We start from the raw sequence: 12794 nt of genomic DNA on the forward strand, positions 1-12794 counted from the left end.
TTTTAGGGCAGACTAAAGCACCCTGCCCAAAGCTCAGAAGGTTCAGGTGAGTTCAGAAAGCTCCAGGCTTTCTGGCAGCCTAGTATGTTCCCTTAGTCTTTTCCCAGTCTGGGCACTCACTCCCAGCTCCTCCCCAGGTGTCCACCTCTTAGCCTCACGCCAGGCCTTAGTGATGACAGCACTAGGCAGCAACTGGTATCTCCCCTGGAGGCAAATATGCCTGCACAAAGCCCAGACCTTATGCTCTTCCCTCCTGGGATTCTGCTTATTTTCTTCCTCCTGAACTTATTGCCCCTTCTTCTATGTGGTCTGTTAATCTCCAGATCTTTGAGAAGGATGACCATGATGTCAGAGCGTGGGCCTTGGCACGGCCTGTCTGCATCTCTCTCCTCCCCGCTCCCCGCAAGTTTCCTGGGTCATGTGGGGCTTCCTCAGCACCCCCTCTCCATGCAGCTCCTCTTCTCTGAGCCTGCCTCCTGCCTTTCCTTCCAGCCCCATCCAGGGTGTGGAGAGAGCTCTTGACCACAGGCGGAGGTGCCCTTCCCCACACCTGATGAGCTCTGTCCACACTTGGAGACCAGCTTGTGCCCTATGGGTCTGAGCCTGGGCCTGCCTGTCCCCCAACCTGGCCATGAGGGCCCTGAAGCCACCATCATGTCTTACCTTTATTTCTGATGCCTAGATCTGTGACTGTCACATAGTAAGTGGTCAATCAATATCAACAGAAGGTGGAAATAAATGGTAAATGAGTAAACAGTCTTGGTTCTGCTCTATGAAAATACCGAACACATCAACTCACTCTGACATTAACCGTTTAGACACTTAAAGCAGGCCTCTGAACTAGACAGATGTGGAAGCATCACATAGATCACCAATCACCTCATCTACAAGATGAAGACCAAGACTGGTAAGTGGCTTGCACAAGGTTATACAGAGTGTGAGTGGCAGACCCAGACTGGATCAGACTCTCTGAGTCCCTGCTGAAGGCACCATCTCAGCCATGCTTTCAGAGTAAGAAAGCTTTGCTTCTAAAATACCTAGTAATTCAGACTTTTCTCCCAATTATTTCTAATTAGTAACCTACCTAGCACTGATGAGTTCTTGAATATATGCATGCATGCATGCATGTATATGTAAGTGAATGAATGAATGAAGGCGAGGTCATGCTGGATTCACAGCAGCAGCAGTGCAGCTTTTCCAATAAAGGCACTAGGGATGTGTGCAGGATTGAGATGATGCGTTTAAGGCATCTTTCTGCCTCACAACCCTGACACTGTGCATACCCGGGCTCTGCCATCGCCCCTACTCTGCAGACTGACAGAGGCTGTTCTGAGCTGTCCTTGCCAGCACCATTCTTGTTGAACCTATTAGGTTGCTATTGTTTTTAGCAAACAAACAGCTGATGCCTCATAGAAAATTTAGCATTTGCTCATTCCTGTTCCATTTATCTTCTAGTTTGTGCATTTTCTCTTCTTTATTAGCAGGGCACTTACTGGAAAACTAGATCTCTGTCACTTACTGGTTTCATATGTTTCTTCTGTTCATAACCTACCTGGAGTCAGAATTATGTCTCTGTCACAGAGCAATTGGTTGCTATGGAAATGATCATAGCACCCCAGACAGCAGGCCTGCGTTGGAGAGAAGAGGGAGTGCTGTGCCCATTGGGGTGGGGGTGGGTATGGGGGAGGTGCTGCAGGAATCCTGAGTGTGACTTTTTAAGCTAGTACTGACTTGTCTAGGCCAACCTGGTCATCTTGACCCTCTTCCTACTCAAAGTTGTGTGTGTGTGTGTGTGTGTGTGTGTGTGTGTGACACTTCACTTATCCACACTCCCACGCACCCCACCCAAATATAAAACAAATGCTTCCCCTAACTTCTCTCTTCTACCTCCAAGTCCAACTTAGAGTTCACCTCCTCAATCTTCTGTGGTTAACCACCCCTGACTAACCCCTTCGCCAATCAAAACCCCCCCATTCCTAGTGGGTTTGTACTTAATTCAATTGCATTGGAATCACTTGCATTCCTTCTCCTGGGCTTTTTTTTTTTTTTTTTTTTTCTTACCGGGCTTATGTGCTTTATCTTCCCAACAGTATCCAGGCCCCACAGAAGTCCATCTGGGCCAGTTGGTTTTATCTTCCCACAGAGCCCAAGCCAAGCTTGGCTGACCACAGGCCCCTGATAAATGCTGCCCCCGACTCTCAGAGAGATGGACAGTCTCAGCCCCCGAGCCTGTCCACTTTAACCCATCGAATCTTACCTCCTGAGGATCAGTAAGCCTAGAGCAATAGGCAAATTAGACAGCTCTGGATATAATTTTAAACACTGTCAACCCAATGAAAGGAGAAAAACTCTAAAGCTTCATTTGCCTAAAACGTCCTCAGATGAAAAAGGAAGAATGAGAAAACAGTTTAGTTATTTAAAACTGTCTTATTTTTGTGGGTTTTAACTCATTTATGTTTCAAGTTTGCCCTTAGTCTTGGTTGCCTGTCACCCACAGCAACTTTGACCTCCAGAACCTTTAGGGTTCACATGCAGTGACTCTCCCTTCTGGGTTTCCACTGAAGGACCTTGCGGGACTGTCCAGGTCAATGGCAGCTGTACATGGTGGGAGAACCTGGGCCTGTTCCAAAGTGCTTTATAGGACAAGGTTAAGCTCACAAACATGAGTTGTGGACTTGGGGCCTTTCCTTTGTCTAACGGGCAATATCCTTACATCCGGGGCCTGGGGGTGCCGAGCCCGTGAACTTCCCTTGCGGCCTGTGGTTGAAGACAAATAGCTGTGCTGGCTCCGTTGGCAGAGTTGGTGTTGGCTTTGGTGCCCCAACCTCCTTTTTCTGGAATCTGCCCCATATTCAGTCCCCAGATGGAAGTAAGCTGATACTCAGGTAAGAAGGGGGTGGAAGTCAGGGTGCCTCTAGTGTGGAGTCGACGCTAGGGCTGGACGCCATGGTTCCACATCCCAGAGCCCATCTGAAAGACCTTCTTTGGCGTGCCGCTCAGAGCTGCTCAGAGAGCGTGGAGCTCGGCCCCCAGCTCAGCCCAGGGCTCTGTGCACTCACGGAAAGGGGCATCATGCCTGGAAACGCAAGCGGCCATTCTGGCGCAGGGACAGGGTCTGGGCGTCTGTGTGTGCTCGTGCCCAGTTGAGAGACTTGGACGGGGTGCCGAGGGCTTGCTTCTTTCCCAACCTAAGGGCTGTTTCAGTGAGGTGGTCCTTCTGAGGCCTGAGATGGTGCCGGGGGTGGCCTCACCAGGAAAAGGCGCAAGGCAAACATTGAACAGACAGGCTGGAGCCCCCAGGAGGAGCTTTGGTCCGTGGCGACTGGGAGAAGGGCCTCTTTTGGGGACAGCTGATAAAAAGCTGCCACCCTATCCTCCAGCTCCCCCACCTCAGGGCCCCACTGGAAGACAGGCTTGACTTTCTTCATCCCGCGCAGCACGGGCTTGGTGAAGCTGGAAGGAACCCTCTCATGCAGTCTCCCGGCTTCTGCTTCCGACTGAACCCTCCAGCCTATGCTTCAGGCCAGGCCTCTGTCCCCACACAATGGGGACTTGGATAGTGATTTTTAGGATTCTTTCTAGCTTTCTACCCTGACTAGAAAAGAGAAGAGGAAGTGCCCCGTTGGCTCTGCCGTGGACCAGAAGACCTTCCCCTACTGCTCATATTTAGTTAGCAATTATGCAAGGTGTCCAAGGCCCCTCCAACACTGTCACTCACTGCTAGGAGAGGCCAGAACTCCAACTCAGGCTGTGCGGCTGGCTGCAAGGGGGTGACGTCTGGGTTAGCTGTTTGGAGACGGAACCACAGGTCAGCTTTAGAGCTGATGGCGCCTTCATGGGCACAACGGGAAACCAAGACAGGCAGTTACCAAGTGATCCTTCAGCATCTGGGCGAGACGCTTTGTCTTTCCCAGAGAAACTATTTCAATGAGTTCTTCCCGGGAGAGAGGGAAAACAAAGCTCAAATACCAGAGCCGCAGAAACCGCCTGAGGCTGATTTGCTCTGACAGGCCGGCGGCTGCCCTCTCCCACGGACAGCCTTGGTCCAAAAGCATAAAGGAGACCTTGCAGGCCAGAACCCAAAAGTGCAAGGTGCAGGTTTGCAAAGTGTGTCCCTCAGGCTCTGTGCATCCCCAATCCAGAAGTTGAACACCCATCCACATGATGCCTTCACAGCACATGAAGAAAAAGAGGGGCAGGTTGCAGAGGAGCAGGACACGGGGACGTGTTGCCAAGAGCAGGCAAAGGTCTGACCTGATGGCAGCTCTGAATTGGGTCTGGCGGGAGTTGGAGGTAACTGCATTATGGGAAAGATTGAAAGGTTAATATGAAACCAGCTGATACTGAAAGAGAACAATTAGGAAGGTTAAGGGGTTTAATATTAGATAAATGGCTGCCAGAGGATAAAGTTCACAACTTCCATGAAAGAAGTCTGACTCAGAGAATTCTTTTTAGTGGACCAGACCAAGGTCTGATTTTGTTATTTTTTTTTTCTTCCCAGTAACTGAGAGAAAATTACCATTCATTCACATAAGGTTCATTCTCTTCCCTCCTCCTGCTCCTTCCTCCGGCTTCCCATCTCTCTCCTGTTTGGAAATGTCTGATTTCCTTCCAGTTCTGGAATGAATCAGGGTCCCACCTTCCAGTCTGCATACCCCACACTCCTCTCCACCTGTAGGGGTTCTTCCTCAGTGAGATTTGTGGGGCCCTACCAGAATATTTTTGTCAGTGTTGCTTGTATTCTGGAAATATTTCAGGCCACTAAGTGATCTCACAGATCAGTAGTCAACCCAGGCGAGACATTCTGAGCCAATAAGGAGTTAACCCAAACATGGGGAGACGGGCTGGTGGATTTGAGGTGGCTGAGGAGATTGAGGGAGATGGGGAATTCTCATAGTCTCCAAACCCAGCAATTCCTTCCTGGGAGTTTTTTAAACATTCCTTCCTGGGAGAAGGGCCTCTGATGGGGACAGCTGATAAAGGAGCTGCCACCCCCTCCTCCAGCTCCCCCACCCCCGTGCCCCACTGGAAGACAGGCTTGATTTCCACATCCTGCCCAGCACGGGCTTGGTGAAGCTGGCAGAAGCCCTCTCATCAGTCTCTGTTCTTCTGTCTGGACTGAACCCTCCAGCCCAGGCTTCAGGCCAGGCCTTTGTCTGAACGGATTCCCAGGCCCCACCCACCCTCGACTAACTGAATTTGAATCTTTGACGGCACAGTCTGGGCATCTGCATATTCTGAAGTTCCTCGATGACCCCATGACCTGCCCAGTTTGGGAACCACTGGCTCAGGGGCCACATGGAAGAAAGGCCAGGCAGGGAGGGGCCGGGGGCCTCTCAGACTTTGGGCTGGGCCATTTGTGTGATTCCCTAGTTCCCATCCCAGCCAGTGAGTTTCTTGGAGCAGACATTTCCTCTTACTTATCATTACAATCCCCACACAGGGCTGGCCACGTTTAGTATGTGGGAGCTGAATTAAGTTTCCAAATCTCATGGCTCATGTCTGTAATCCCAATATTTTGGGAGGCCAAGGCGGGAGGATCACCTGGCCTCCCAAAATATTTTTTAATTAAAAATATTTTTTAATTAAAATTTTGAAATGTCTCCCCTTCCTAGACCCTGAACCTGTTCAGTTCTCAAGTTGACATGTTCAGAGGCCTGGCTGGTAGAGCCCGGGCCTGGTCCCACAGAATCAGCATGGTCCTGAAACACAAGAGCACAGGAGGCAAAGCTGGAAGGGCCCTTAGAGAACCTCTAGTCCAATAGCTTTCAAATTGTAATCCTAGGTACCCTGGGGTCCCATGGTGGAACCTCAGAGAGCACGAAAAGGGAAGGGCAGAGGCCCAGTGGGAGGAAATGCCGGCCCTCCCCCGACCTCCACCCTTCCTTCAGCCAGGCCAGCTCTGCTTTCACAGCTTTGTGTGACTTTCGCAATAACCAAATGGCTTCCCAGCTTCTGCCCTTGCCAACCCCACCCCCAGCCCCTGTCTATTTTCCATCTGGTGTCCAGAATGATCATTTCAAAACATAAGGCTCATCATGTCCCTCTTCTGTTCAAGACCCTGCATTTGGCTTTCCATTTCACTCAACAGCAATCCAAGGTCCTCTTCATGGCCGGCAAGTCCCACCTGTTCTCACCCCGGCTGCCCCTACCTCATCTCAGCCACGCTGGCCTCCTTCGTATCCCTGAATGCACCAAGCAGGCTCTTATCCGACACCTGGGCAGGTCTTCTTCCTTCTGCTGGAAACACTCTTCCCCAAATAGCTGCATCCCTTGCTTCCTCTTGTCCTGACCACCCTATCAAAAAAGGCATCCTGTTCCATCAGCCCAGCCCCTTCCTGTACTGTACTGACTGTCCCTACTGAAATATAGGCTCCACAAAGGGGAGGACTTTGTTTTTTTTTTTCACTGCTATGTCCCCAGCACCAAGAACAGTGGCTGGCACATAGTAGGTGCTCAATAAATAATCATTTCCTGATTTAATCAGATTGGTTTTGAGTCTAAAGTTATTCTGTACGTTTTCTTCTTTACACATTTCTCTATTTTTCAAATTTTCTGCAGTAAATATGCATGTTTTTACAATCAGAAAAAGCAGTAAATGACATAGTCTTTTCTCTAGGACCAATCTTTGGGAGACTCAGAGCTGCTAGAGAATAATTTAAGAAGATGAAGGGAGGCCCTGCCTTGAGCCCCTGGTTCTGAGCAGCACCAGGTCGGTCCTGGTAGACTATAACAATACCGCTGATTCCTAATGGTGGATGGGGGAACTTAGTGGGGCTAAGCAGACCCCAATTACCTAACAGCATTTTGTCTTGGGGTCACTGGGGAAGGAGAGAGAAGGAGTGAAAACACGACCAGCAGCAACCCTCTCCCCACTGAAATGCACCAGGATCTCCCTAACCCGATACAACAGACATGAGGACATGGGCTCCCAAGCATCCTCCAGTAAGGCATTGTGGCCATAGGTCATTCTTTAACTGGCACAACTGGCTTTTCTCAGATAGACTTTCTCTTTATTTTCTTCAGGGACTATTACTCTGAGGCCTAGTACCTGCTGCCTCTGCTTATATGACTGAATCTAGAACAAAGAAGAAACATCTTAGCTGAGGGGTCAGGGCTCTGGCCTGACAGAAACCCTGTGGTCTTGTCTCCATGTCAGAGCCCCATGACTCCAAGTGGGTGGGAGTCCTGGGCTCGCCCATGACTCATTGTTCGAGTTGGTAGAGAACTCAGAAGTTCCATATGGAAGCACAGCCTCACAGGCTAGAGACAATTCAGGAAACGAAAGCCCCATTCACTTGATTATTGGTTCATTTTCTGATGGAAACTTTGCTGATCCTCTTTCATAAGGACCATCTGAAATAGACAACTGAAAAGAGAACTAGGGGGCCATTTCCCTTCCCTCCTCTAGCCCCTGAGCTCGGTCATCAGAGGCATGTGGACCCTAGCCCCTCGAGCTGGATAGGGCCCAGGGGTCATCTGGCCACTGTCTGTTTCATTGTGACTTACCAGGCAGGCCCCCTGATACTCAGGGACACAGCTGCCTGCCTCCTGGGCTGACTTTCCTGCAATGCTCTAGAGCGGAGCCAGCCAGCTTCTCCAAGAAGCCGGTGGTAAATACTCGCTCTGGGCACTGTCACCTTTTCTTTGTTTTTTCCTTACAACCCTTTAGAAACACAAAACCATCCTGAGCTCACGGGCTTCACAGAAACAGGCTGTGAGGATAGGCAAAGTACAGCCCATGAGCAAGACCCAGCCCACTGCCTGTTTTTGTAAAATAAAGTTTTAGTGGACACAGCCCTGCTGATCTCTTGATGAATTGCCTATGGCTGCTTCCACGCTTCTACAATTGTGGAATTCTGTAGTTGAGACAGAGCCTGTAAGGTCAATAAAGCCAAAAATAGTTTCTATCTGTCCCTTCATAGAAAACATCTGCCAAGCCCTTCTCTAAAGTTTCATATGCATTCGTTCCTATTTAACACTCAAAACAATTTTTGAGATTAGTATTAGAGATGAGTATTCCTAATTTTACAGATGAAGAAACTGAGAACGAGAAAGGATAAGGCTTGCTCAAGGTCACATGGCTAATGAGGGGCAGAACCAGAACCCAAACCCAGATCTCATCTCTAAACCAGGGCTTCTTCACCTGGTTGGTGAAGCCGCTCCCGAAAGGTGGCAATTGTGAAGCATGGAATATATCTCCCGTTCAGCCCCATCAAGTAGGGTAGCAGCAGGTTCCCTGGTGCCACGGTCTGAGAGAGACAAACTGACCTTGAACAGAAACTCTTAAGATTCTCACCAAATCCCACTGTGCAGAGAATGTCTCCAAGCCCAGTGTGCTCTCTGTGCACAGGAAAGATTCCTTTGGCAAGCTGGCTGGCTGGCAGGAGAGCTGTCCCCTAAAAGCCAAGTTTGGCTTCTGTTAAACATTTAACAACAGGTCGTCACTTCACTGTGAAGAGCCACTGAGCTGCTGCCATCTTCCCATTGAGACGTGGACTGCCCTTGGATCCCCCCAGGTCCCAGGGCTGCCATTTCCTCTAACTGCTGGGAACAGCTATGCCATTATTTGTATGAGAGAGACCCCCAGTGGATATTGCTGGTATCACTGTCCCTAAAAGCAGCTCGGCAAACACCTTCCAGGCTCCCAGAAGCTGGGTGTGCTCAAGATTATTACATTTGAGTAATTGCCCCAGTACCTAAAACCCAATGAGCATTGTCCTCTTCAAAATCCTTCCCGAGGGAGGTTGGTGCATGCATGTTCTAACAATGCTGCCATTTCACAGAACGTATTTGGAACGCTTCCTTCGAACCTGATTTTTTTTTCTTTTTCTTTTTCTTTTTCTTTTTTTTTTTTTTGTGAGATGGAGTTTTGCTCTTGTTGCCCAGGCTGGAGTGCAATGGTACGATCTCGGCTCACCACAACCTCTGCCTCCCGGGTTCAACCGATTCTCCTGCCTCAGCCTCCTGAGTAGCTGGGATTATAGGCATGTGCCACCGTGCCCAGCTAATTTTGTATTTTCACTAGAGACAGGGTTTCTCCATGTTGTTTAGGCTGGTCTCGAACTCCCAACCTTGGGTAATCTGCCCGCCTCGGCCTCCCAAAGTGCTGGGATTACAGGCATGAGCCACTGCGCTTGGCCTGCACCTGATTTTATTATGACCTTTCACATGCTTTTAGAGTCTTTTCTGTGAGGCAGATCTGACTTCCCAGAACAGCTTGGTCTTTGTAAAACTTTGTTTTCGCTGCTTTCAGCCTAGCTTTGCTCCAGAACCTGTTTTGTGTGTTCCATAGTGTTGCTAATTCTGGTGGTTGTTATTGTTTACAGTTTTTTATTTGAATTGGATAACAAAATTATGCATTAGGATTTCCAGCATTTCTGGAAAAGTCAGAAAGCACTTGTTTTGAGTTCTCGCTCAGTAGCTAATAGCTGAAACTAAAGAGGAGCTGTTGCCCTCTTTGGACAGGCAAGGATTCTCCAGTTTGCCACAGTCCCCACCACTCCGTATTGCCCCTTATTGGCTGTGCTGGTGTTTGATTGCATTGCCTTGTTGGTCCCTAGAGAAGTTTTAAAGTTATATCGTACATACAGAATAATTGCCATGAAAATAGCTGCTGCCACAGATCCCAGACACTATGCTGAGCACAGTATGTACATGTTCTCATTTAACCCAGTGAGATAGGTATCATTATTCCCAATTTACAGACATAGAAAGTCAGGGTCAGTAAATGTCAGGATCAGAAAATGTCTTTATAAGGGTTGAACTGAATTTCAGTTTGGACATCTGCATTTTACCATGTCAGATAATGAACTCCTCTAACTGGTTTAGGAGATGTGACTGGCTCAGTAAAGGCCTCAAATAATCACTAGGTTTTCCTCTTTTTCCACCTGCAACATATTCAAGAATGGCTAACCCTGATCTCAGTCATGAAGTAAGCAAAGCATCTTTGATGTTAAAGACACTGGAATATCCTCCCCTTTCTTCCTCAGCATATCTGTCTTGAACCACACACCCATGCCAGGTGCGCAGTACTCAGATCTTCCCGCAGGGCCCAGGGACCCCACTGTGACACAGTGTCTGGGCCTCAACTCTAAGACAGCACCTCACCTTCCAGATTTTTCCCATCCCTTTTTTCTACCAAAACATCCTTTGCTGTGTCCCATACATTCAAGCTCTTGATAAGTGACTAACTACTTAATTTGATAAATGATTTGGGAGATAAGTGATTAACAGACTCATTTATTCTTCTAAAAATTACTTATTGAATGTCTATCCCCTCCTCTTAAAACCATATGAGGGCTACCAATTGCTCCTAAGAGACTAATGACCAAAATCCTTCATAAGGCTTAAAAGGCTTGTGAGACACTGTGTCTGCTGGCCCCTCCAGCCATCGTCTCTGCCCAGCACTCCCCCAGCCTTCTAGTTCCTCCAGCATCCCTTGTCTCCATCTACTAAGACTTTACACTAACCCCGTCCTTGGCCTGGAAAGCTCTTTCACCCCTCTTAGCTGGTAACTGCTTTTTTGTCTTTCAGGTTGCTGTGAAGTCACAACTTCATCCAAATGCATTCCATGACCTCACTGACAGGTTCAAATTGCACCATGAGACATGCACTGGCACCATGAACCTATCAGATAAAGTGTCCTGAGGGCTGCAGTCTTGCATTTATTTATTTGATGAACATACCTCTACCTCATCAGACAATGAGCTCCATGATGTCATCGTGGAGGGATTTTATCTGTTTCTAGTCACTTTTGCTTCCCCAGTGCCTAGATGCCTAATTCATATTTGTTGAAGGGAAATGGGGTAGGGTAGAGGAGGAGGGAGGAAGAAATTTCTATTGCTTTCTACAGTTAAAATGGAGAGAATCTAAAGAACTTTCCCAAGGACACAGAGCTAGTAAGTGACACAGCAGGACACTGAACCCAAGTTTCCAAGGCACGTTTCTTTTCTACCCTATCATAACTTTCTTCTAGGGCCTTGGCAGGCCTCTGTGCGCTGTGATAATCACACCCTGAAGATTATTATGACGTTGGAGGCATGCCCGGTCTGGCTCCAGACAAGGTGGTGCATGCAATATCATGGAGCTGCAGCGGTGTCACTTAGCCACATGTAGGGCAGAATGATGCTAGGCATACCCTGACAGATCTCTGGGTGACATAAAGATGACTTCGACTTGGCGCTATCCAGGTGGATTCCTGGGGGCGCCACAACTAGACTTAGCAGGAGTATAAGATTTGGGATAATCAGCCTGCTAGAAGAAGAAAAGCAACCATCTATTGTGCCCTTAGCATATGCAAAACTCTTTAATGACACTATTTGGTTGATTCTGACATAAGACCTTCTAAAGAGATACTATTTCCCCCATTTTACAGATGATGAAACTGAGGTCTGGAGACCGAGTTGCCCAGAGTCACACAACTGTCAGTAGTCATGGAGGAATTAGCTTTGAAATGCAGATGTGTCTGATTTTGAGCAATTTTTTATTCTGTGATGGAGCGCAGCCTCAAAATAGAACAGAATGCTCAACTACCTCATATAGAACGTGAGAAATAACCCAAGAAGTAGGAAGAATGAGAGGGAGCTGGAATGAACGATCGTGGCTGGAGGTTCAGTAGAAGGTTGCTGGCCCTGGGAACAAGGCCCAGGACCCAAGGAAGAAGGGTTGGCTGGAGCCATAGGAAGAAGGGATGCAGCCAGAACAGCACCGCAGCTGACTGAGGCAGGTGCAGAAGAAGCTCAGGCCCGGGCAGGAAAGGACCTCGCTTACTTGTTTAGAACGTTACACAAAATGCAATGCACCATCAATTCTTGGGTCATCCCCTCCCTCCGCATTCTTTTTAGCAAAAGGAGTTATTATTTCCACTTTCTATGAAAACATTCATTTCTTCAAAATCAGATATCCTAGATCTAGAAGAAAAAAGTGGGTAAAATGAACCAGCTGTACAGTTCAAAGGAAAATGTAGTGATGCGCTCTGTCCTTTGTGTTGTGTCTCTGCCGCCTGCTTCTGAGAAAGGTGCAAGAGGGGAGGAAGCATGGGTTTCCCAGGGCAAGAGTGGGGCAGGGGGCAGGGGACAACCTTCAGGAGCAGGCCTCTACTGGGCAGCTTTGGAACTCATTCTGGGCTTCAGTTTCCTTGCTCTTAGAGCAGGAGCTGGATCAGACGATCTCTAAGGTCTCTTGTACTTTTGTGCTTCTCCAGCATAAGCCTGGGTGTGGAGGCAGACTGAGATAAGAAGGACAGTGGTAACCAGGGGTCATCTAAGAGATGGTTTAATGGGGGATAACAGGGTAATTGAATAATAGGAGATTGTGTTTGAAACTTATCTCATCTGCATGAATTTCCACCTTGAGATTTTCTTGCATTGTCAGCCAGAAAAAAAAAATTGTAGTTTTAAATAGATTGTGGGTGTCTATAAAAGATATAGATTTTTGGCGTCAGGCCTAGGTTCACTGAGGTAGATAGCTTCCCCTCTCTGAGCACCAGGCGTGCAAGTGTAGAGTAAGGATAAGAGTACATGGCTCACAGGGCAGCTGTGGAAGGGTCAGATGAGTCTCTGTACAGAGAACACATAGCACAATGCCTGGCCAAATTCCTGCAAATGTCATCTGTCCTCCTTCCCTCAAACCTCTTCTCCTCCTACTGCGGAGGGGAGCACCCAAACTGGAGAATAGAGTTAAACAAGTTCAAATTCTTCAAGAATATAGTAAGTGCTCAAATGTGATTTGTCCAGTTCTTTCATATATAATATTCACAACTATCACATGGACCAGGTATTGCTATTCTGTTG

General features: G+C 48.1%; 1 protein-coding gene across 3 annotated transcripts in view; it reads right to left on the reverse strand.

The window, feature by feature from the left end:
- Positions 1 to 2407: 2407 nt before the first annotated feature.
- CD58 (CD58 molecule) overlaps positions 2408 to 12794 on the reverse strand; it is a 77612-nt gene continuing 67225 nt past the window's right edge. Inside the window, exons 7-8 of one of the 3 annotated variants that reach the window (XM_063695839.1) lie at positions 6153 to 6297; positions 2408 to 4297 (exon numbers count right to left, since the gene is read on the reverse strand). In XM_063695839.1, the coding sequence (XP_063551909.1) occupies positions 4171 to 4297; positions 6153 to 6297 (272 nt within the window). In that variant the 3' untranslated portion in view covers positions 2408 to 4170. Of the gene's footprint in view, positions 4298 to 6152; positions 6298 to 8276; positions 8400 to 12794 lie in introns of those variants that run through there. The other 2 variants (XM_055355939.2, XM_063695841.1) reach the window with 2 other exon arrangements.

This window comes from Gorilla gorilla, chromosome 1 (genome assembly GCF_029281585.2).
Source record: "Gorilla gorilla gorilla isolate KB3781 chromosome 1, NHGRI_mGorGor1-v2.1_pri, whole genome shotgun sequence".
NCBI classification, from domain to species: Eukaryota; Metazoa; Chordata; class Mammalia; order Primates; family Hominidae; genus Gorilla; species Gorilla gorilla.